This window comes from Vanellus vanellus (genome assembly GCF_965231255.1).
Source record: "Vanellus vanellus genome assembly, chromosome: 1".
NCBI classification, from domain to species: Eukaryota; Metazoa; Chordata; class Aves; order Charadriiformes; family Charadriidae; genus Vanellus; species Vanellus vanellus.
The window spans coordinates 156,102,182-156,128,570 of record NC_138905.1 but is presented as its reverse complement, the minus strand read 5'-3'; the positions used below and the strand labels follow the sequence as shown (position 1 = coordinate 156,128,570).

The following is a 26,389-nucleotide window of genomic DNA, read 5'->3' as shown; positions in this document are numbered from 1 at the left end:
AACTGAAAACAACTTCAAGACCCAGACTGTGGAAGAAAAGCAGTGACCAAAAGAAATGTAAACCATTGGAAAACATGGATGGAAAAACCTCAAAATTTCACATATCAAAAAATATTTTCTTTTCCACCCATCCTCTGGTTTTTTTTTTCTAAGTTAAAAATACCTTCAGTCTTAGTTTTGATCTTTTTACCCTAAACACCTTGAAATAGTGTAAGCTGCGAACTCCAGAACACACTGTTTGATATTAAATCTTCAGACAAGCTACCCTTCTGTTACTGCTAATCATACTGCAAATACAACAGCTCCATTTCTGTAACTGCATTACTCAGAATTTAAAAATGAGTAAGGAAATTTCTTGCAGGTTTGATGGGTGGGCTTGGGTTTTTTGTTTGGGATTTTGCGCACCCCACCCCACCCCCAACAGAGATGATAAACTTGAGGACAAGCTTGTATTTCTTTTCAGGGTTTTTGTCTAAGCTAGGCTACCTAGCTGAAAAAGACTAGGCAAATAATAACCTACAGAGACTGCTATTTTTCAAAGATGATCTTATGAAGGAAGAAGGTACCAGTAAGGAAGGTGTGGAAGGATGGAAGAAAGTTGTATTATAGAAAAGAAAGTCAGGCTAAGCCTTGAAAAGTTACATGCATTTTATGATTAGTCAGTCATTGACTTGGTGCAGTATTTTCTAAAGGTTGGCCTAGTTACTGTCAAAACAGACAGTTGTGCTCCAAAAATTTAATTCCCTCTCCAATAAAAAGTCAAAAAATGAAGACAACTCTGAAGGACTTCAGTCCAGCTACAGGAACACGTGGAAAAACTGAAGAAAGGACACCGAAAACTAAAGCTCTGGAAATATCATTCTGTTTTTGGCACCTACACTCCAGACAGGAACATACATGATGGCATGAAATGACAAACAGGAGAAAAATTCCTCATTTAACCTTCCAAAAACTGCATTTAGTCCTGTGTAAGTGGTCAGAAAGTCAATTCACTCTATGCCTAGGAAACACACGTCTTGCATCATTTCCAAAGCAATTCAAGTATTTAAAAAATCAGTGAGTCCTGTTAAGATTATTTCACTTGGCAGTATTTTTTTTTTTGCTTTATAGTTTATTCTTCTTTCCATGTAATTCTTATCAGACGAACAAATTAGAATTATGAAGCACAATATTATTTACCCTCAGTCTTCTTGTAGGCTAAAATCCAGGAGCTGGGAACGATAAAGACATATTGTTTTCCTCAAAGTACAGAAGTGTGAGATGCTAACTCCAAAGCAAAAGAAGAAAGACAAATGTAATTGGGAAGATACATTTTCATATTATAAAGTTATTCTAAACAGAAAAAATCCATGAGAAAAGTTGAGGAAAGTCTGGATATGGATGAGTAGAAGCAGGTGATCTTGAAGTTCCTCGACAGATTACGTTCAACACTTGAATTGTTCTGTAGCGACAGGTGTTTTATAAATAAACTCAAAATGTGCACTCAACATACGAAGAGTTAAAACTCTGACTTGTATATACATTTATTCACACACCTTTTACAGTGCTTAAAACAACACTCAAACTCATAACACATTTTTCTTCTTCCATCAAGTGATGTCCACAGACAGTCTTCAAAACTGGCTAATCTTGGCATGAATAGGACTTTTTTTTAAAAAAATCTGTTTTTCTCCCTTTAGTTGACATCATCAGAACTCCCAGTTTAAACGCCCGGTTCATCTGAGAGTCCTGGTATCAAATTAGAGCAGCTATTAAGAGGACACTGATGAAGCATATGTTTACATTTCCTTCTTCTGAAATGCTTTTAAAGATGCTGGCTGTGAGTGTAATTAAATTGTTGTTCAAAAAAAAAAAAAAAAAAAGAGAGAGATCAATACGTTACCTGACCAAACAGAACTGGTATACGGAAACATGAAGTTAACTTTCAGTTTAAGTCTAAGCAGTTTTATTATTTCAGTCTGACCACGATTTGTTGTTTTGAGAAGTTCACTACAGGAAGAAAACAATCTGAGGCAAGCTCTCAAAAAGTATTCAAGACACTTCCGCTATGATTAAGTTATACAAGTAAAAAAGCCAAAACAAGTAGAACTTAGAATTGTTTAAATATAGCTACCTCAGTGTAAGAAGATTTACTTCAAGACAACTTACAAAATTTACTCTTGGAAGGATCTGTAGAAAGAAAAGATAGGCCTCTGCTTCTCGCCCTGAATTATAAATTATACTGAATTTACTTAGAAAGAACTTAATTCTAAGTTGTTTCAGTTGTTCACATTTTTTATAATTATTGGAGGAAAAAAGCAAGTACATTTCTATGTGTCTTTAATATAGAAATACACTTGAAATACGCTGCCTTCCACTTATAATGTCACATACCTTGGAAAACAAAACAAATGTTTGCTACAAAAAGTCAACAATGAATCTTTTTTCAAAAAACATTCATATATGTAAAAAAATACCCTAGATGTTTAATTTCAAATAGTGATTACATCACCTACAGCTTACTGTGTTTTTGTTAATGCCATGCGACAATCTAAGAAAATAAAACCACAGTTTTCGTATATCAATGTAATAGCTGTTAAAAAATACTGATCTCAACTTATCTATTGTTAGTTTACAAATAAAAATGTAGATAATTGTAAATTAGGGTAAGCAAAGCATGCAAATCTATAGATTCTATATCTGAATTCCTAGATTAGCATTAAAACCAATCACCGCAACAAATACCTCAACAGTATGCCTTGTGTGCAGAAAGGAAGCGATACTGAACATTCAATGCCACAACTGTAAGGTTTTCGGAGAAGCACCTGTGGCAGTTTCAGCAGTTTCTATATGGAATGCTCCCCCTTTCTAGGATTACTTGAAAAAATCAAGTCAATTCGAATTACGTAGCTGTAAAACATTGACATGTGTAGTTTTTACAGTTTCAGAATCTTCTGTTTGATTTAAACGGGCAATGGTGCATAAACAGGAAACTTATATCATAAGGGATCACATATTTGCAGGCAACATTACGATTAAAAGTTACATTAACATACATAAAGTGCTGTAGCACATTATTCAATATGTAAGCCATTATCATGTGACCACCTTAACAACAAGATACTAAGCCTTTTATGCCTTTAAAGCATTATTACTTTCATCCTGAAACCAATTTGTCAGTTCTTCACTGAAATTTATATAGAATGGATTAAAATTACCGGTCAACTCATGGCTTCAATTACTTTAAATTTAGTAGGCTGTATCTCAAAAGAATTAGTAACTATTCCTATATGAAAATTAGCAGATACAAGGATTAAAACAAAACAAAAGAAAGAGAAAAAAAAGATCAGAACACTAAAAAGCCCACAGTGAGAAAAAAAAACGTTTCCTATATAAACATCAGTATACTAGTCTAAAATTTCTAAAGCAAAATGATTTTAAATACTAAATTTTAAGTGTTTTAACCCTTTGGTGTCCAAATACAAAAGTTGTGAAATAGTTACAAACATGGTTTTTTTTTTTTTTTTCAGATACCACAAGAAAAAATATTCTTAACTATACAGATGTGTGTCACTGCTGGAGATAGCTGTAAAAATTCAGGCTAGAATTACATACTGGGCATCTATAAAAGCACAAGTTGGTGCCAAGTTTTTATTCCACAACAAAACATGTGCAGCTGAAATTATTTTACACTTTTAAAAACAATAGTAGTTTCTCAGAACATCCTCCAAAATCATAACAAGGTGAATATACTGTAAAGAACAAAGCTCTTCTTTGTGAAGCCACTTTTTTTTCCACATCAAAACCAAGGTTCACTATGAATTATGCAGCTATAATCAGCCCCTAGATACTTCAACTCACAACTAAGCAAATGCTGGCAGAAGGAAGAATTCATTAACCATGGTGGGCAACATCAGAATTACTACAAGCATGACCATCAGGTGGTGATTTATTGCTGTCTGCATTCCAATTTACATGCTTTAAGACAGACACCGAACAGTGGACTTTGATTTCCAATCCTCTTGTAAAAATGATTCACATTTTCAAGTAAACTTTTGCCTGAACAATACAGGCCTATCTGACTTTGCCTGCTATCAGCAATCAACAACATTTTAAAATTCATGTCCAATTATGTAAGAAGTGATTCCTAAACACAACTCACAAAAGGAAGGTAAGAAAGACTATTGTAACTCTTAAAACAAGTCTGATTGCAATACAGCATAACAAAAAAGACCTTCTCTATTAAAATGAAAATAAGTATTTCCTAATCCCTAGCAAAAACGAATTCCAAATAAGCACCTTTGTAGTACTGGAGCCACTTTAAGTCCAAAGACAATAAGAGTTACTTAGCCAGTCAACTTTATGAAAATGAGAACTATCATTGCTACTGCTACCATGTTTCTAGAAACAGACCAGGAATTGCAGATAAAGTTGGTTACAACAAGGAATGCAATTTGGAAGACTACTAAGGAAAGGTTCAGTGCAAACTCTGACTTGAAAAGATCAACAGTCTTGCAATGCAGATTCTGCCAAGATGCCTCTAGTAGCATGTAAAATTACATTATTCTCCTCAACACACCAACTGAAAACCAATGATAGCCTAGAACCAGAAAAATTAAGAAAAAAAAGCTTGTCTCAAATGTGCCAAGCACAGAAGAAAGTTCAAGATATTTAGTACAAAAACATGGACAGTAAGAGCTTAGGAATAAAACTAAAGAAAATATGTAAATGAATTTTAAAGTATTTTTGTGCCAAAAGGGGAAAAAAAAAAAAATCAAGAACGAAAGGACTAAAGGTATTAGATGGAATCATTATTTTTTGGTAATAGGCATGGAGAGGGAGACTATCAAACTACATAACATTTTCTTTCTTTGTGACAAAAATAACTTGATGTTCTTACTCAAGCAGACAGAAGATCTTTCACATTAAGAAACTGCTGACTTGCATAAAACCTCTTTAAATGATCCTCACAAAAGAGTTTTTTCAACCTAGATTTTCTTCCATTTAAATGAAAATTTATCTGCCACGTGTGGCCAACATCAAGCAAAACAGAAAGAAGGAAACAGAAGTTGAAACAGAAGAGTAGCATCTTCCCTAAGTTACACCTGCCAAAGCTCTTCCAGGGTTTGTTAAGCCTCCATACAATGAGATACAACTTGTAACCTATAGCACATGACATTAGAAAACTTTGCTGACCAACCTAAACACGTTCTGGGTCACACCACAACGGCCTACTGTTTTTTGTCCAGGTTCAAAGGTACTAGTTGAACTATGATCAACTTTTCAGTAAATACACAAACTAGAATAGCAAACTGAATCCAGATCAACACAATCAAAGATAGATTCAACATGCTGCAATTCACAATTCTCCCATCACATATCCAGTCAAAAAGTATCTGCAGATCAAGCATTGCACCTGTATAGCCCATCACCACCATCAATGTCTGGGCTAACCATCAGAACTCACCAGACTATTGTATTTGAGAATATACTGCACCCTTGCTTCTTCCACTGTATCTAATGTCTGCTCTGGCCAAGTTCCATTCTATAACACTTGGGTTTCTCCACCTGACTTAACCACACCCAGGTTTCTGTTGCCAGTATCAGCTTATCTTACAGAAAAGAATAACCTATCTGAAGGGAAGCTGCACAGTAATTATTAGTGCAGTATCATATGTGAAGGCAAATCACCCCTAACAAAAAATCCAGATGTTCCTGTTAGAAATCTGAGCTATCCTCATGTAAATCTTGGTAACACTTCCATGTTCTTTATCCAGCTCTTTTGGACCAAAGAAAAGCCAAGAAACCAGTACTACAAATCACAAAGCCTTGTCACTAATGAATAAGCTGCCCTATCAAGCCGACCCATATCCTGTGAACTTTCTTTATGTTCCAGAAAGGTCATATAACATCATTGCTTTAATGAAAGACTTAACTTTATTCATAAAAAGTACAACCTCTCACATTCTTTTCTATTTCTGAACTGATGTCAGTAACTACTGTTGTTGTTCCACCCCCACTAAAAATAATCCACTCTCAAACTGAACAGGAACTCAGTGGTTAAGAGTTTGCCTCAGCTTCCTGCAATTATTCAGAACAGCTCTAACTGAAAGCTACCCTTTTCCATCCCCATTTACTGTAAGACTGAGCCTCTCTTCCACTTTTTGATTTGTCAGTTATCCATGCAGGTATGTCCTGCTTCAGGATTTCCGTATCTTTCTTTCGAGACTAAATCCAAATTACTGCCTTAGTTCACAGTCACAATCTCCTACAAACCACGTTAAGTTCTTCTACAATGATGGCAACCAAGCGTGAAACCAAACATGGGAGAAATTAGCAAGCCTTACTTGTAATTATTTTGCAGGAGAATTAGAGTTTCACCACTGAAATGTACAAATCACTTTGACTTTGCCTCTCCATAAGTATCGACATAAGGTGGGAAAAGAAGAATGAATTTCAACACCTGTAGCCTCCATGCCACAGAACGCTCAATACAAGAATACTACAGTGACAGCCCTTAAAATGCTTGTTATAAACAATGAAAGAATAGCCACATTTTTTCCTCAACTATACTGCACTGTCTAATAATGCAAGAGCAGTAGTTAATCCAGCAGTTTAACTGCTATCTAGAGAGCAGACAATCAGGTTTGCAAAAAGAATCGTGTGTGAAGTGGTTTCAGTTTGCAAACTATCAAGAAGATCATACAAATATTAATATACTAATTAACAGATAAGAACCACTCTGTTGAAAAAGCACCTAAGTCCTATTCCTAAACAAATAATTAGCATGAACCTGAAGCATTATTCTCAAATGAGGTTAATGACCATAAGAAAGTAGGATGTTGATTCTTCTACACTGAATCAATGCAGCAGTACAGCTTCTAAAGTAGAAAGACGAAGTAGTAATGGCACTTCACAAGCATGGTAACACCAGAAATGGGCTGCAACTCAAAACTGAAAGCTTGGTAGTTAAACTAGCTAGGGTTAAGAAAAACAAGCAAGTGTTAAAAACCTGCAAGCATCTGCTAAGATTTTAAGAAATCGGGAACAAATCCAGAAACTAATGGAGAAGATCTCTGAATCCTGAGACCCTCCAAGAGAACAGGCCATCTAAGTTTTCCCTCCAGACTGAAAAGGAACCGAGCATTTATGACACAGAGGAATGGCTGATTTCTGTGTTATCATCATGAAACCTATACACCGTTCTTGTTCTGTCTCTTCACTAAAGGTGACCGAATTTCAGAAAGTCAAGAAGTTTCAAAAGTACAAATAAGAAGAACAAAAGCTGAGATATCACAGGACTGATGGTAATTAAAATGTGAAACAGATTTCAAACAGAAATGTATTACAGGAATTTCACAAAAGGCTAACCAGAAGCACTAAAAAATTCACACTGGACAGGTTTCTGTTATATAAAATGGAGAGCAGTCATGAAGAAGAAAAAAGAAATGAATGATGCTTTTTTTTAACAGCACAATGCAGTTCATGACACATAAATTTGCAAAGAAGAATTAAAATCAAGCCACTGTCAAAGAATGGGAATATAGTTTTTGCTGGAAAACTAGAGATGGGACATTTCTGGCATTACAGAAGGAGTGAATTTACACATTAAAATGAATGCAAGACAGCTTTAATGAGAAAGTGGCTGAACTGTCTGCCTAAACTAGATCAACATCACGATACGGATCTGTCATCTGGTAGAAGCAGATGTACTGGTAGACTTATCCCAGCATGTCAGTTATTCTCCCCAAACTGGGAGACCAGAGTATAAGAAACCAGAAAGGAAAGTATCCCTTTGGTGGTCTTGCAGCATCCCATCACAGTATACAAACTAATTTTCCCCAAACCCTTAAGATTCCTGGCAGGCAAATAGAAAGCTTTCCTGTGCTACTATTCAAGCATCTTGACCAACAGAAGTACAAGCAAGTACTTGTGTTCAATTGGATGGATGCATATCAAGCCACATCCCATCCCACAAGTTACACCTCTCTTTATCCCAGGATAATACAGTGTTTGAAACTTCTCTTCTAGCTTTAAATCAAGTCACCAAGTAATAAACAACTGTTCAAATGACAGAAGAGTTTTTATTCAGAAGTGGACACAAAGCACAGGTGAATTGCATGAAAACAGATATGAAATGGAAAGAGTAAGTTCAAATCAGTATAATTAACAGCTGCATCCGCTTATTTTTTTTTGACTCAGCAGTATCCTGTGTTTATAGCTGAATTTTATATTTATATATGTGCTGTGATGCAATCTATGTAACTATATTGACACCCAGCATTTCAAAATTAGTGTGAAAAAACAAAACATGGCACCAAGAAGGCTTTTCCTCCCTAAAGAGCTGTGAACACTTGTTTGTCACCATGATAAATAATACACAATTAATCATACATAAATCGCATAATTATGCTTTTTAGTGAAAATCCAGCAGTTATTATGGATACTTTAAAAGGTACTATCCACATTAAAAAGTCAGTTACACAGCAAACCTTTTCACTCATATGAGGACATTGTGACCACCTGCTTCCCCCTCTTCAAGGGTCCATGAATACCATAGTTAGTGGAGCAACCATTTTTATGGCTGTAGGACATACTGTGCACAGAATATGCTTCAGCTAAAATGAGAAGGTAAATACCACAAAAAAAATCAAAATATTTTCACTAGGGTACAATTATTATTTTTTAATACTATTAAAAATTTACACAGGAATAGAGACCCAAATTCTCTCTCATCAATTAGGAAAACAATGCAACAACTTCATGAAATTTAGAGACTGCAACATACTGTTATTTCTCTGTAAAAGCAATACACTAAGAAGCCTAAAATAAAGTACACTAGAACAATTCAAGTGAAGCAATTTTATTCAAACTAAAATTCTTACTTTCATCCTTCCTGGACTATTGTCAATATTCTTTAGTTTTCAGTATAACCAAAGGAGCGAATAAAGTAGAAATATGGTAAACACTTATACCAAAGATTACACTAGTCCAAATTACTTAATTTTAACAGCAGTATTTCAGTAATCACTCATTGATGAAAAACACACATTTCTTGCAATATTACACTACTGATTACTAGTGTTCGTGTAATAACGAAATCTTAACGTCCCTGTTCTACTTTTGATAAAAAACTCGGGATGGTGCAATACTTGATGTATACTGTAAATACCACATATAAGCAGTGTATTTGAGTATTTGTAGTTACAAGGGATATTCTCTGCATATTCATGTAATTAGATTTTGAAACCCTACCTCTATGAAGAAGTGAAGAAAAAAATGGATTAGAAGATCTCATCTCCATAAAAAGAAGGCCACATTCACAATCAGTACAGATCAGCACTCAGTTATAGTTATGGCTTAGTTCTGTATTTAATAAAATTCTTGCCTTGGCCCTATATAGTCAATTATCATTTCAGTTAACATATACAAATTAGAATTCAAACATATTGATTCAATCTCGCTCCTTTTCTTCTAACTAAAGCCATAAAATAAAGGAGTCAACACTTTTAGAGCACCTACATTTTCAAGATGTTACAAAAATTGGGAAATCAACGTAACCATTAAAGATGCAGGGCCAGTTTTCAAACCCAGATAACCCAAAATTCATCCATGTCATATACATGGCATATACAAGGATTTGGCCCAACATACTGAGCCTATAAACTGGATTCTATGGAAAAAAATCCTCACCCTATTCAGTCAATAGCTAGCTCTCTCAGATGACAGGGCCAAGTCCTGATCCTCTAAATGACTAAACATGGGTTGCTCCACCAGCCTATTGCATTTGCATCCCTGATTTTACCATTTCCTGGACAGAATCTGATATTTAATTACCTACAGAACTTGTGACAAGTCTATCCTACTGAAACACAGATGGAATTCAAAGTTAGAAAACCGAGAATTTAAATTATTCTCTGTTCACTAAAACTGCTATAAACCTACACTACTTCTGCTGCAAATAGCTTTGGTCAAAGGCAGATATCCTTCTCCGAGTTTTACAGAAATGTTTTGCCTACGGATTGCAAATACGATGTTTTAAAACCAAAATTTTTGTTCTGCAAGTTAAAGTTGCAGCCGCATCTCCAACCTCAGCTACTTACTTGGAAAGTCCTACGGATGTAACCATGCTCTTCGTTACATCAGACTCTTAACTCACTCATTTCACATTGTTTATGCAGTTCCACAACTTCTCTTTTGATTGGATACTTTGTAAAAATCACAAGATTACATACTAATTGATGATGATAATTAAGGTTTGCTCAATTCCACAGTAAATTTAAATCAGTTTATCTTAAGATATCTGAAAGTGAGTACAAAATGGGAATTAAAAAATTTAAGACTGATTTCATTAACTTGTCAATAACTGACTGAGACAGCTCCGTAAGTTATTTCAGTGCCATTTTTCTAGGAAGCGATCTCTTCATATAAAGTATTTTGTTCACTACTATTAACTTAAAAAGTACTGTATTTCCTCAATACTCTATGATACCACTGAAAGAGTTATATTTTATGGTAGATTTATCAGGGCAGCGTTAGAAAAACAGTAAGATGGAAACCAAAGGGTAAAACAAGAAATTAACTACATCATTCTTATTTCACTTACAACTTAAAAGTTTCATATTGCAGGTTAAAATACAGTAACTAGTTACCATTTAAAATAATAAGTCTAGTTCTAATTAAAACAAATTGCTAAGTATTTACATTATAAGCCATAGAGCTTATACTCAACATTTCTAGGTGAAAACTGCATCCATTTTGTCCATGCTGTAAGTTGCAAAAGTTTGTGAGATTTTCTGAATGTTTTTGCAGTACATAAACCTTCAAAGAAAAAAGTTAACAGGGCAAATACACAATATACTAACAAACAGTATTAAGCTAACTGCGAGGAATGTGTTAGATGCTATTTTGCATATAATGTTGCTTTTACATTGTTTTCTATACTTATTCACCAGTGCAAGGTGTAAATTTGTTGTAAAAAACCAACTACATGCTAGATAAAGTGCATGATTTGGGGTCATCTGACAGAAGTGTGATAAATATTTTAATGTATTGGATATAAATGCAATACTAATGTAGCACACTGGTTATCACTTAAGTAAGATAAACTTTATTACTAGACATGCAAAACATCTTGGGCTTCAGTACAGTTGAACATGTCTAGCTATCTTTTAATCATGTGTCTGCTGTTTTGACTTTTCTTTCTGACATTAGTATCTGTGTTTACTGGTCTAAGTTAGTTAGCTAAACACACAACAATCAACAACAACAAAAAAATACCTCACTTACTCTATTTGCGCACCATGAGCCACAAGGGCACTTATGGAATCCATACTACCAGACCGTGCTGCTTTATGAATAGGAGTTTCTCCAACATAATCCTGTAAAGACAAACTACATTTTGTCAAGCATAATCTTTCTAAAAATTAAAATCTTATTTATACATTACTCACTTTAATTAAGAAAGCAGATATACAAAAGCAGCATTTATTAGCTAGCAAATGCATCAGGTAATTCATTATTTTTTTTAAAGTTTGCAGTAGGCTGTCATGTACATTAGATATTTAGCAAGAAATAATGCTATGGGCATGTAACTCACAAGATAAGTCTTATCCAATAACTAGGCAATCAGCAGAGTTATATTCAGCAAAACTTGTTAAAAAACCCCACAATGTATACCACCATAACAAGTTACTCGAGCATCTTTATTTCCTAGCACTTCTGTTTGCCAATATGTTGGCCTGAACAAGCCATCCTGAATTCAGAAGCAGCATGGCCAAGCTTGTGGGACTCTATCGCTTTCAGATCTTCTTGACACACTTACGCAGTACTGTATTGCACCATAAATACTCACCAGGTGAGCAGTATGCATGCATAACTCTACTGTAATGTAAGTGTGCCCAGAGTTCACAGGACAGGCCAGATCTCTCCTAAGACATACACATTGACTCATGTCCTATACACTTTTTTCTAACCATCTTTATCCATTCACATTCCATTATTGTTAACCAGTACATCCAATCATTTAATTTTTTTTTTTTTTTTGGTATTATGGACAAACATACTGGGAGTAATGTATTGCTTCTCAGGCAACTCCTCTCTACAAACTATCTTCACAGATAACAGGGACAATCTACAGCAATTTTACAAATGCAGTTGGCAAGCATCATGATCTATAGGCTGCAGATGAAATTCAGTACTTGCAATTAACCATCGGTATTAAAAACCACAGAGAAGAATCTGTAATGAAATATGGCCTTGAAGTACCAAGTAAGTGTTCTGTTACTGGTTTGTTATGTGATTAAATTATCACAGTCCTCAATACTTTCAACACATAGCAAGGTTTTTTTAATTCCCCTCCAAATTTCTGACAGACTTCACTTGCCCACTCCACTGATATTAAACATATTCTAACTGTATGTGCCTCATTTTTGCTTTCCCATTCCTTTTATTAAAATATTATCACAAGCTATTAAAGTAACAGAGCACCTTTGCTGACTTGCAAGTCTTCATACACAACGGTGTTCGCACCTAATTCTACAGTACTGGTTATGCTTTAGTTCAATTTGAAATGTGAATATACTCAAAATATGATCACACTACCATCTGGATAGATAGAAGGTAACAAGTGTTTTAGATTGTCTGCAAGCTTCTGAGAAATTAAATCACATTTTTAGACCATATAAACATAACTTGAAGATGAATTTTGGGTTATGTGTTATATACTCTCAATTTTCTACTTGCCATTTTATTTCATGGTAAAATATTTTTTATAACAAGTTACAAATTCACTGAGGGTAAGCCAGTTTACCAGTACTTGAGACAAATATTCAGCCAAACAGTGAGCCACCTAGCACCCCCAGCAGGGAACAATAATGGTACCAAAGTTTACCTTCTTAATAAACTAAGGAAAATTGCTGCTGAGGCCGACACAAAGTTTGGAGACAGGAAAGAGAAGAAAACTCCTCAGAGTCCTTCATGATTAGAAAACAGCTATACAGCTCTTTTTCCAAAAATGGCTGTAGGTAGCTGATGAATAGAAGACTGCTTTCCAATGAAGTTTATATTACTTCTATTTATAACTTTTCTTGAAGTTACAGGAACACAGAGATGTTTAACAGAGGACACAATTTTATTAACTATCATACATGGAAATTCATTTGACACTAATTTATCCAGGAATATTTTCTTCATTGTGTCATACATTTTCCTATCGTGGAAGCTGTCTTCAATTCATCATTCAACTTTTGTTTCCTTTCACCCCCATCTTTTATTAAAGAGGTAAAAGTGTGGGAAAAGAAGTGATTTGTTCTGCATTAGTATTTACTTGTCCCAACCCTAACTTAAAAATCATTCCATATAAAGCTCAGTTTAGAGAAAGTTATCTCAACTAGCCATGCACATGACAGAGACGACAAAATCTTTACTAGCCCCATAAACCTAGCATGGCACCCACAATGAGATCTAAAGAACTGAATTATGAAGTACTGCTGTAGGGAAACACTAGAAGGATTAGAAAGACCTTGCAAAAGGACTCTTCACCACTGCATTACAAGAATAAGCTTATAGCAGCTAACAATCCTATCACCAACAACCAGAAAAAGGTTAGTATCTCAGAAGAGAACATGTGTCTTGAGAAGGGCTTCTTTCAATCACTGGCCCAGAAAAGTGCATCTCTTCTCTAAAGCTAAGGAATTGGGAAAATGCTTAGAGAGTGTCAATGTATGGATTTAGAGTTTTATAGCATTCATTTTAATTACAGCATTTCAATTCTAGTCATCACTAATATTATCTTCTTTTAAAGTTCTCCTATGGGACCAAATCTATTTGCACTGAAATAGTTTCTGAAATAGTCTCCTAGCTCTACAAAGAAGAACTTCTCTCTGGGTTATGAGCTAAACTGAAAAGAGAAAACAAACAAACAAACAAAAAAAAACGCTATCTCCCACTGAAAAATGGCTTTAAAGGTTACTTATTCTTCAGCACATCCAAAATCATACATACAGAGGAAAATAAAGTACTCTATGAGCCTCAGAACAATTATGTTTTCATTCAACAATTGCAATGGATGGCACCAAACAGAAAACAGTATTAACAGAGGTTTTTCCAAGAAGCTTCCAAGAGCGGCTCAGGGTCTAGATTCCTAGCACGTTTTCATGCGTAAGACACCTCTTCCTTACCTCTTTTTTGGCTATGTGGAGCAAACTAAGTCATTTTATTTTGAAGGGTTCTACAAATTCCTACTTATCCTTGATAATACCTCATAATCCTTTTAATCGTCCACAGTTCCCATATGTGCCTCAGTTAGACATAACGCCTTCTGTAACACTCCAGGAAGGGAAACATCAATAACTTGTACTGGCCTTTTGTACCTGCAGCAGAACTTTTCAGGGTCCCATTTACCGTTCTGATGTAACGGTGCACCAACAACCCAAACTTATTTCAGAATCCAGAAGTCACATTGTAAGTAAATGAGCAGAAAAAACAATTAACTTTTATTAATTTAGCACTCAAGATAACACAAGTTTGCTTGTTTATGTGGAGACAAGTATTTTGTGTACAATGCTTCTGAAGCAATGACAAGAAGAGTCATGAGGCATCATAGGCACATTTATTTTTTGCAATTCACTGCCACTGTCAAACTTCTTCCTCCTTTCCCTTGGAGAAGCATGACTATCTTTTTGCAAAGACAAGGGCAGTCTTCTCTAGCTTGGGATCATGACTAGATTACCACTGAGTTTTATTTCATTTCACTGAGTTAGTGTCTAGCTTCCTTCCTCATTCTCTTTTTATTCATGTGGCTAAAGAGTCTTTTGCTTTTTTGGCTTAAATTTTCTCAGTAAATCTATCTCAGCTTGATTAATCAGTTTGCATTTCCTCACTATGCTGCTCAACCTGAAAAGACATTACCTCTACTAATAAAATAGTCTTCTCAAACTGTCTGCTTATTACCAGGCCTCTTTTAGATTTGGTTATTTTTTCAGTTCAGTCTAAAGCCATTTTTTACTCTATTTTCCTCTCTTTCTGTCTTTTTTGGATGCGAATTTCTGTTGGCTTTAGGACCTTTCAGTTGAACTTAGAGCAAATTTCCCATGTTGTTCTCCAAGTTCCTGGATATGATTTAGTTAAATTCACTCACTGATTCCCCTTTCATTTAAAAAAAAAAGTTACTTACCTGTAAATATTTATTTTTAAAACAAAAAGCCCCCATGCACATTTACACTGAAAGCTTTCAACTATGTATACTGGTTTTGGCTGGGCTAGAGTTAATTTTCTTCACAGTAGCTGGTATGGTGCTATGTTTTGGATTTGTGACCAAAGCGGTGTTAAAAATACACCAATGTTTTAGCTAGGGGTGCACAGGAAGCTGGGAGGCAACACAGCTGGGACCACTGACTCAAACTGACCAGAGGGATATCCCATACCATATGCTCAGCAAGAAAAGCTGGGGGTGAGAGGTGGGGGGGGGGGTTGTCAGGGCTGTCGTTGCTTGGGGACTGGCTGGGCATCAGTCAGCTAGTGGTGAGCGACTGTGGGATTTATCAGCTGTGGTATAGGGCTCTTAATATTTTTATTACTTGATTTCCTTTTATTTTGCTTTTTTTCCTTTCTTACATATTAAACTGTCTTTATCTCAAACCACCAGTCTTCTCTCTTTTCCCTTCCAATTCTCTCCCTCAACCCACTGGGGCAGAGGAATGAGCAAGCAGCTGCGTGGTGCTTAGGTGCCTACCAAGGTTAAACGACAACACTATGCAACAACTTGTAAAATAATTCTAGTATAGATATCCAAGACACAGAAGCACTATTTTACCTGGCAAGAAATATAAACTCCATTCCTTAACTCAACTGACTGAATTTCAAGTTCTATCAGCTGATCTCGTTTCCAAAAGTCATTCAGATTTCTTAGACCCAGCATCCTACCCTTTCTGAAGCCAATAAGTAGAAGCTGGAGAACACCGAGTATTTTTTCCACATTCTTTGCTAAAAAGGCTTTGAATTCATGATGGTTCTGCATTTTGAGTACAGATGAGAACTGAAGGAGTATCTTTTATGGAGTATTTGGATTTGGTCCAAGTTGTTTAAAATACAAAACTGTACATACCAAAAGAATGAGTGTTTTCTTCCTCCTCACCAAGGATACCAGCATGTTTACAGTTCTTGCTAGCATGGCTAGTCTAACCCACCTAAATCTATTTGCCATCACTGCCACATGATGGTAACTGGCTGGATGAAAAGTAAGTTAACATCACCTGTAAGGATGCAGTATTTCTTACCCTTTTTCTTTAAGCCAGGCCACACAAAACTGTTTTTCTGGCCAATCAACACAGGCGACATACAATAGAATGTTTAATAGGCTGAGGCTAGAGGGAAAATATATTTAAATGAAGTAACAGGCTTTTTAATCAAAAAGGTACTTTGCACTGTCACAGTGAACTAGAGCAGGCAGGTAGAGGAATGCAGGTCTTGAGTCACATTAAATAACTATTAGCAGGCACTGCCCACTGAAAAAAAACCCAAAAAAAAAAACCCAAAAAAAAAAAACCAAAAAAAAAAAACCAAACAGGACTTTCATTGCTCGACATGTTAGCTTTTGCCTGTGAGTTTCTGTGGTGATCCTGGGGTTGAAGAACTGCCCACTGATCATAAAGAGAGCTAGATGGTTCTAGCCAGCACACACAGTTTAGTAAGAGGGCTGGGCATCACAAGATATACTCACAGAACTTATTTGGGGAGAAAGGTACAGCTGGGACAAGCAGTTTTCAGCATTTGTCCTTCACTGCTGCTGCCTGAGAAATGTCCTGGGCAACTGTCAGCAGCACTGAGATAGCATTTTCAAGTTTTCCTAAACTTCAGGGCAGGCAGCATGGGCTACAATACAATACCTCAGGGCAGATATGAGAAAGCATGCATGCAAATTCTACTGAATACCGGAGGTTTACGTTAAGACTGAGAGACTTGAGTGGATTCCTTTTCAGAAGCTATCCTTTTCTTTTTCCAGAGGTGATGGGTTAGTCTGTAGCCAATGACCAGGAGTCAGTTTGGAAGGAAAGTTTTACTAGTTTAAATATCAAGTATTCCCAGATCTTTCTCAGCATGTGTTTTGTATCCAGTGTCCATGGAACACTTGTCCTCACACAAGCATTAGCCAGTGACTATGTCTGTTTGAAGTACAGCATCAGTCAGCGAGCTGGAAGGAATAAACAAAATACACATCAGGAAATAGTGCTCCAAAAGCTCAAAAGTGTGGGTGGAAGCCCTAGATGATCACCTGAAAGTGCTTGGAAGTCAAGTAAGGAACCAAGATAATTTATTAAGCAGTTCAAATCAAATAAGAATAGTAGAATTTGACTGCAATTCAACAACTGGCTGGAAGGAATTGGGGACAGCAGAGCATGCACTATGCTTTACATAGCCATGTATGAAACATTCCAAATATCCATGGGATGAGTTTGCTGCTATATGTATCACCAAGGTACACTGTCTACCTTTCAGTGCTTGTGCATGTGTAACCAGTGTGACTGACCAGTTGCATCCTAACAAAGAACTTAAGAGACTTTGTTTCTACTACCATTTTAATCAACCAGAGCTATCTTCTTATTTTGTCACTGAACCAAATCTAAAATATCTCTTCTTGTATGTTCAACTAATATTTTTTGGGGGGGGGGGGGGGAGGGGAACCTACTGCATTCAAGAGTAACTTGAGCCTGCTATTAACAACATACAAGGCTTCCAAAGTGTAAACTCTCAGTACTATCTATACTAGTTTCCTTTGCCTGTCAATACCTAAATCTGCCCTCAGAGATCTACAGGATACTATCACCACTATCTCATTTGAAAACTTGAGAACCACAGTACTCTTCCTCCTGTGGAGGATCACGGATCTATTATATGGATTTGCTCTGGTGACATGCCATCAAAATAATGACCCCTGAGTCACTGGCTAGTTTTGGTGACTTCTTTAAGCTGTCTACTTTTACCTGCGTTATCATGCTGCCTTCTGCTTTCCTTTACAGTCATCTGCATGTTGCCCTCAGCCCACGGAGGGATCTCTCTGCACTCTTCTCTTCTTTTGGGGGCTAGCTGCTACTTTCTTCTTTCCTAGCTGATACTTTCTTCTTTCCTATAACCTCACTCACTAGGTGTGATTTTTCCCCCCCCATCATGTTCCAGGACAGCAAGCTTGTTCTTCAACTCCATTTCAACCTCACTGGTCAGTTCTTCTCTTTATCCTCATAGCTGGAAACTTTCATTCTTCTCATTCATTCATTTTCATTCATTCTTCTCTTCTCATTTAGCAGATATTTGTACATCTTTATTCTGTGCATGCCATGTTTCCTCTCTAATCACCATTTCTTTACATTCTTACCTGGTCTCCAGATGAATTTATAGTTCTTGTATTTTCTCTTCTGAAGATTCTACCACTATGCAGCAATAACTTATTGCATAAGTTACTTTTGTCAGGTATCAAGGAGAAGATGCGATCTATAGCCTCTGCATCCAGTCACCTTCATTGTTTCTACAATTCTCCTGGTGTCTCACAGCTGTTCTCAATGCACCAGCCTTCTTTTCTGAAAACTCAACACAAACTTCCCCATTTCTTATTTTTTGCATAGCTTAAAAAAAAGAAAGAACCAAACTCTAGAAATGCAAATGTTCAAGTTCTTCAGCAGACTTAGCTTAACTTTACTGCATATAGAACAGTCCGGCCATTAAATGTTTTAAGAAAAGTATGATGCAAGATTTAACAGACCAGACATTTTACAGATGCTGTGCTATACTACACTTTTAGTAAATGCATATGATGAGTATTAATTACTCTCACAGAATATTATAAATAATAATTTTGAGTACTGTTATAAAGGCACACATTATGTATGCCCAGCATACATATTAGATCCATTCAGTACTGCAAACATTTTTTTCAAAAGCATGATAGTTTTAAGCACTCGATTCTATTACTGTACCAGAGTACAACAATCCTTTACAGGAATTTTGCTATATTAATGCACTCTCTGCTACCAAATAAATCATTATCCACACTCACTGTAAGAGTAATGGAAAATTATTAAAAGAAAAATTGCCCATTCATTCTTTGTTAGTGAAGTACATGTTTCTGATCAAATTTCAGGAATTTACTAGAAAAGTTTTGGAAATAATCTAAAGAGGAATGCACCTTAAAATAAACTGTGGCAGACCTTACTAGTTAGATGTATGACTAAATCATGAAGTACTGCAAAGGTCTCATGGTTCAGTAGGTAATGGTGAATTTTTCAATTCTTAACATATTAAATAAGTAAGATGTTCCTCACTAGTCTTTTTTTCTTTTGCCCAAAAATGTGTTATAATATCCAAGTACTTGCTAATGCTGCCAACACTAGAGCAGCATACCATTTTGTTCAGTAAGTAGGTAGATGTCAATTCCTAAAACAAGTGTTTTCCAAACCATTAGTGGCTTAGAGGGCATTTATTAGTCCTACCTCTACTATAATGATAAAGGTCTATAGCTGATAATTACATTGTTTGAATTCAGCCGATGATAATCTATCTGTATGTGAATGTAAGGATCATACATGTACTAAAAAGGGACCAAGACACTCCTTCCAAAACTACGTGCAGACATGAAATATGTGTGAATCCATACCTGTTTATTTATGTTGGCCCCCACTTGAATCAACCAATTCAGGCACTGTGGATGTCCTCCAAAAGCAGCAATGTGGGCTGGTGTTTGAGCAAAACGTGTTGTACTGGCATTTACAGAAGCTCCAGCTCTTACTAACTGCATTAGGCACTCCAGCTTTAAAGACATGAGGGAATAAAACAAAAAGCGTTACACAGATGTGCTATGACAACTAACACCTAGAAAAGCTAAACTTAGTGAAACTACGTGGATGCACAACAAGAGAAAATATGAACATTAGGATTTTCCCCCTCCTCCCAATACTCCCCCCTCCTTTGGCCACAGGCCATACCTGAAAAGTACTCAATTCGCACCTCCAAAACTGAATTCCAACATTTATTTTTGGGATGGGGGAAAAGAGGACATAAATATCTCAGAGCTAACTACAGGAGCTATTTGGTTCACTTTTGTTAGGGAGAAAAACATTCTGATCCAACAAAGCTGCAAGCATGATACTAAACAGACATTATTAGATAACATTTGCCAAAACAAGAGTGTTGTTAGGAGATACACAGATGTATTCCCAGGAGAGTTTAGAGGAAGGTGAATCAGAAAAACATGAGATTTTAAATTTCTTTAGTGTTTTCTTAGAGTGTCAGAAGCAGATTACTAATGAAAACTAGTACTGGCAGTACTATGCTAAATCTGTAAAAGGAATAATCTCTTTTCACCATTTTCTTATTAGTGCAACTGGAGAGTTGTTTGTGGCAATACCAAAAAAGAAAACCTCTCTGTGTTAAAACACTGCAGTATTCTGTCACACTATAGCTTTGTATTTTCCCATCTTACTAACCAGAAGTGTCAGATATCCAGCTACTATTTTTAAATGTTTGTAACATCACATTTGTAGAAGCTAAGCAAACCACAGCCACGATGACCTCAACTTTCAAAAATAGTAAAAAAATGCTCCTTTCCCGTCACACAGTAACATTTTTTTTTTGTTGATAGGAAAAGGAATGCACTACACTAAAATAAATAGTTTAGTCTAGGCTTCCATTTATTGTGGTTAGAAAACAAACACCACCACATATACCCCCCAAAACAAAAAAACACCACATTGACTTATGGCACTGGTTCATATGAAACAAAAATCTACTGGTCAGTCTCTCACAGTTAAGGAAAATGTTTGTTCACCATATCACAGCTATGGAATAATCTGTTCATAAAGGAGCAGCTAAAAAGCATCAGAAAGTCAGCTGGCAGCTTGGTTACAGACAGAAGCATTAACATCATGATTCCAACATTCTTCTCTGACTTGACACCAGACACAGATATACCATTAATTCACTAATTACATGAAGCAAACGTGTAGGGGTGAGGATGACCGAATATTGTATTAGTGAATCTAGCTCCATAAACCTCAAAATTACCAAAGAAAAAGTACCTCTCCAAAAGCAAACAAGTACTTTTAATTAAAAAAAAAATTACATTAAAAAACTTGTGTAGGAAGATTTAGAATTCTAATGCAAGACTACCCAAACACATTTTGTATTCGCTACTCATAGACCTTCCTTGGTGTTCACATGGTAGCACCCCAATATTGCTGTTACAATTATTAATAATTATTAAGGGTTAACACTCTAATTATTAATAAGCAATGAGATTGAAAAAACCTGCAGCTACACCAAGAAGTTCCTCTACTATAACTGCAAACAATAATAAAGTTCAGCCAGTTTTTAAAACAATAGACTTTTAACAGAATTATTTTGAAAACACTTTCAGACAAGCATTACAACTTCAGGAAAGAATAGTATTTCCTGCATATAGCCTGTCAACTGAAAGGGGAAAAACATTAGAACTGGATCACCAGCATCATCTTGCACTGTTTAAATCCGCTTTATAAAATGGCTACACATCATGATTATCTATACAGCTTCATGTTTAAATGCTGGGTTTTCTTGTGTGCTTCCCCCTCCCCTCCAACTCTTACAGGGTTTTAACAATGAAGGTGACATTTCATCCCATTAAAAGCTGAAGCATGGGTCTTCCACACCATGGCTGTCAGAAAAACCTGCTTCTTCCAACATTCTGGAAGAATGAGGTAAATTACTTCCATGGATAGAAAAAGTCAAGATAACAAAAAACAATAACTCACTTGATTATTTATGCTTGAGGTCAGGACACACAAGTCTGTTTTCATTAAATAACCTTTTAGAAGATGTTTTCCACTGTATTGTTATACCTAAAGGAGAGGTTAAACTGATTTAATGAAGAATAAAGACGGGCCTCTACACAGGCCACAACACTGGCAAAATACCAAGGAAGAGACAGGCATTTTTATCTGTACTACTTTTGTTCCAAAAGAAACAGAATGTACCTACTACTATTTTGCTTCCTATAATGTAAACGGTCAAATGGTAAAAAATGAAGGTAGAAGAGAACAAGCAAATGTGGTCAGAGAAAATAAAAATACACACGCGAGTGGATAAAAAGAAAAATTAAATTAAGGCTGGTATAAGCCAAAGTGAATTAACAGCGACTTCCTTTTTTATGCATTTTCTACTTCTCCGGTAGCTTTTTAGATTGTTAACAATTTTACATTCTGACCCATCTTCTCAGAAATGTACAGAATGCCAGGGCAATTTAGGGCACTGTATAATTAACTCTAATTGGAATACAGCAACTCTAATGGGAATTAATTTACATCTCAGGGTATGAACACTTCTCTGCAGCCAGGAAGTATCCTGAAAACGCAAACTCCGCTACAGATACTCAACACAGCAAATAAATTTGGACTTGCTACTATCTCTAAAAGGAGGCCACACTGTCATTAGCACTCCAGGTATGACAACCAGAAACCCTGCTTGTAATATCTACCATTTTCAATTGACTTCGCTGGCATTTTATTTATTACTTGCAAGTTGTGCAAATGTTTCAGAGTAAGCTATTCAAAAAGACTGTGTTTTCACTTTTAGTCTTAAGACACTCCAGTTTTTATTGGTGCTAGTATTAGATCAATACCCCCCCTCAAAACCTTCTCTTTCACATACTTATTTCTAACAGAACTTGAATGCAGATGCTACTTCCTTACTACAGCACATCTACAACTGCATGCAAGAATGCAGTTCTACATAGCTTTATTCTAAAATTATTTTGTACTGTCCTTTGATACAATGAGGGCTTTCTTCTGTGTTCAAGTTGTGCAACAACAGGTAAAGAGAAAGAAACATCTCTAAAGTTCTATCTATATCAGTTTGGTCATTTCAGACTCCCACAGAGCTGCAGTTTGAACCAATACATGTCTGGTGGACCATGCTGCTAAACAGCCCTGTATCAGAAGGACAGCCATGTAGTTCTGTTACCATTTAATTTCTTTCAAGAAAAGACAGACAAATGAGTGAAAAATCTCACAAAATCTAGAAAAACAAAGAAGTGAAGACGGTCTTGTTCAGTAACTACTAATGAGCCATTTCTCAAAGTATCAGAGTTTTAAAACTTTTTTTTTTTTTAATTGAAGCAGCTTTGAAGCTTTGATCACTCTCACTTGCAAAAAGCCCATAAATCATATGCATGTCTCACATTGTTAATGTCCCCTAAGAGCAGCTATTGTTTCACTGCTGGCAACTGTCTATTAACTGGGGAAAGGTAAAAGTATAACTATGCCACACAATCACAAAGTCAGTCGAGTTTGGGATCCAATTACACTACTGTAACTTTTTTTTTTTTTTTTTTTTTTTTTTGAGTGTGTCCTATAGTCTCTGGCTCAGAGAAAGGAACGCTACCTAACAGGACTATAAATCCTGCAGATAATGTCCATAAACTGAAAACTGCCTAAACCATGTCACAAGGGTTTTAGGAAAGTACATGTATGCAAAGTTGTATAAAACCAGTTTATAGCCTAGGTCATCCCTGCAAGTCTCATTTCACTTGCCAGATTTTTATCCCTTATATGCAACAACAAAAACACGTATCAAATTTTGCTGATACCTAAGAACGAGCATGGCAAATATAAACACAGTATCTTGCAGACTGACTTACTCCCTTCCTTAGCTGTTTCTGCAAGTCTCTTCAACAGAAATTAGAACGTACACAAAAGCTCACATAACCTAGGACAGTTAGCAGAAAGCTGAAGATGCTTAAAGTAAAAAACACCACACACATTTCAAAGACAAAACAAAAACTGCCACAAGCATGTACCGAAGAAAAATTCTTATAAGATGGAAAAATGAAACAGAAGACTGTAATGCCAAATTAGAATCTTTAAGTTTTCTACAAGTGTACTTCATGATAAAATTTAAGGTATTCCACTTCCCCCCTCCCCTTCTCCTCCCTCCTCCTCTCCCCCCCCCTTCCCCCCCGAGCGTAGAAGATTATGAGCCTTTTTATGAGCAGATAAAAGGCTGTTCTAGGTTTTGGGATTTGTGGGTTTTGGCTTTATGTGGGGTTGTTGTTTTGTGAGGTTTCGGGGTTTGTCTTTTTTTGTTGTTGTTTCTTTGGTTGGGAGGGGTGGGGTGTGTTTTTGTTGTGGTTTTTGGGGTTTTTTTTTTGGTTGTGTTTTTTTTTTGTTTGTTTGTTTGTTTTTTTAAGACTGAAGGGCTACTTGGCTATGTTCCTAAAATGGTTCTCAAACAAGCACTAAAGATAAAATGACAACATAGAGAAACCATCTCTTAATGTACCTTCACAAACCATGACAACTGCCTAAGTACATTCATTTTCCTTCTCAGGCACACAATCAATAAACAAATAGAAATATATTGGAAATAGAAAGGGAGAACAAGAACAAAAGCTCCTCAAAATCCAAAACCAGATAAATCAATGGGAAAAAAAAAAAAAAAAAAACAACCTTCTAGGGTGGAATTCTACACAGCCCGGAGCTGTCAGTGCATTAGAAAGAGGGGAAAAAATTAAGATAACACTCATCTTAAGACTTGAAGTTAGAGCTAAGTCAGAGACGAAAGGCGCTTTAGAAATATTTGGGTGATTTTTTTTTCCATTTACCCATTTCCTAAATAGCTGTTAACTCCCGTTTTTGAGTTTGTCAATCCAACAAAAGAGATTTATAAACACATTTATTTTTAAAATGGTACTAGGAGTGTCATATAGTGAAACACTGCTTGTTAGCTAAAAAAGATCGCTGTATTTTTTAAGACTTAAGGTTCAAAAGGAACCTTAGGCGGAGATTTCAGGAACATAGGTTAAGTGAATCCTTCTTTTTCCCTAAATACAAAGCTCTATCCGTGGAATCGAGAAGCATCTACAGCGTAGCTATTTCTCACGTTTTGATCTTTTCCACATTGCAACGATGCCAACGCAGTGAATTCCACACTCGTATCTGCGCACGTATAAACCACAATGTATTTCTCATACCGAAGGCAACAAAGGAGCGCTTTACAAGCACAAGCATCTTCTTCCCAAACTCCTAACGAGTCGGTCGTCATAACACAGGCACCACAACAAAACAAGTCTCCAGGTGTGGAGCCTGAGGACGATAAGGACCGTGACGAGACTCTGCAGACAAAGCACGAAGCGCGACGAAGAGCCCGGGTGCGCGGGGGAGGGCGGAACGGGGTCACCGCCGCGGCCACCTCTCCAGCCCCGGCCGGAGGGCCGGGGGAGCCGGAGACGGCCGGGGGTGGGGGGGGGGTCGTGGGGTGTGTGCCTGCCCTTCCTCCTCCCCACCGGCCGCCGCCGCCCTGTGCCGCTGAGCCCGGCGCCGTTTGAAAGGCCGGTTGCCAAACCTCGGGCCGCCTCGGTCAGCCGCCTCGCCCAGAAGGCAACGAAAGAAGGGGCCGCTCCCCCCGCCGGCGGTGAGGGGGATGAATGATGCGGGGACGGCAGGTGCCACCAGCCCGCTGTGAGCGGTCCCACCCCCGCCTCACCGACGGCGGGGCCAGGCCCGAAGCCAAGCGCGGCGGCTCTCCCCGCCCGCCCCATCCTCTGAGGAGAAACGAGCGGCGCGGCGGGCGCCTCCCGCCAGAGCGCGCGCAAGGGGCAAAGATGGCGACGCGTTGCGCGCGAGCGGGGCCGGCGCCCTCCTTCCCCTTCACCACTACAATCACACACCCCACCCCCACCCCCCGGCTCCTGCCGCCGCCGCCCTCCCTCTCTCCGCCGGCCGGTCCGGTCCAGTCCGGGCCCCACCTTGCCGAAGTGCGCGGCCCAATGGATGGGCGTCCAGCCGTAGAAGGAATCCTCGGCCGCCAAGTCGGAGCGGGGCGAGCTCTGGAGCAGGGCGCACAAGGCCGGCAGGTCCCCATCGCGGCAGGCGCGGTGCAAGGGGAAGCGCAGGGTCAGCAGCTCCTCGCTGGAGAAACCCGCCTCGGGGCCGGCTCCCAGCGACATGGCGGGCAGGGTGAAGGCAGGGGCAGGGCGGGGGAAAGGGGATGGGGGGGGTGGGAAGCGGCGGCGGCAGGGGCGAGGGGAGGGGGAATAGGGAGGAGGGGGGATGAGGGGAAGAGAGAGAAGAAGCGGGCGGGCAGGCAGCAAAGCGCGCGCTGCCCGGGCGGGAAGCGGCGACTGCGGCTGCCGCTCGCTGCCCGAGCACAAAGGAAGCGGGGCGGGGCCGCGCTGCACCGCACCGCCCCTCGGGGGCGGGGCCGGGGCCGGGGCCGGGCGCCCCTCCGGGGGGACGTAGGCGGGCAGGGGGGCAGGCGGGCAGGCAGGCAGGCAGGCGAGCGGGGAGGGAGGGAGGGAAGGAAGGAAGAAAGGGAGGAAGGAAGGGGGAGCGCGCGGCGTCGGCGGCACGTTTTTTTTCCGTTGCCTGAGGCGGGAGAGCCGTTAACGCCG

The 26,389-nt window shown here is 38.0% G+C and overlaps 1 protein-coding gene and 1 long non-coding RNA gene across 3 annotated transcripts in view; both read right to left on the bottom strand.

Moving 5' to 3' along the window:
* The window catches only part of ANKRD10 (ankyrin repeat domain 10), a 38,398-nt gene extending 12,420 nt beyond the window's left edge, over window positions 1-25,978 (bottom strand). For both annotated transcript variants that reach the window (XM_082494655.1, XM_082494656.1), the window contains exons 1-3: window positions 25,745-25,978; window positions 19,625-19,777; window positions 11,269-11,360 (exon numbers count right to left, since the gene is read on the bottom strand). In XM_082494655.1, the coding sequence (XP_082350781.1) occupies window positions 11,269-11,360; window positions 19,625-19,777; window positions 25,745-25,945 (446 nt within the window). In that variant the 5' untranslated portion in view covers window positions 25,946-25,978. The remainder of the gene's footprint in view (window positions 1-11,268; window positions 11,361-19,624; window positions 19,778-25,744) is intronic.
* LOC309680915 lies at window positions 2,725-10,122 on the bottom strand. The gene is made up of 3 exons (XR_014270006.1): window positions 10,083-10,122; window positions 8,472-8,597; window positions 2,725-2,856 (listed from the first exon to the last, which is right to left on the bottom strand). It is a non-coding gene; the product is annotated as an uncharacterized lncRNA (long non-coding RNA).
* Window positions 25,979-26,389: the final 411 nt, after the last annotated feature.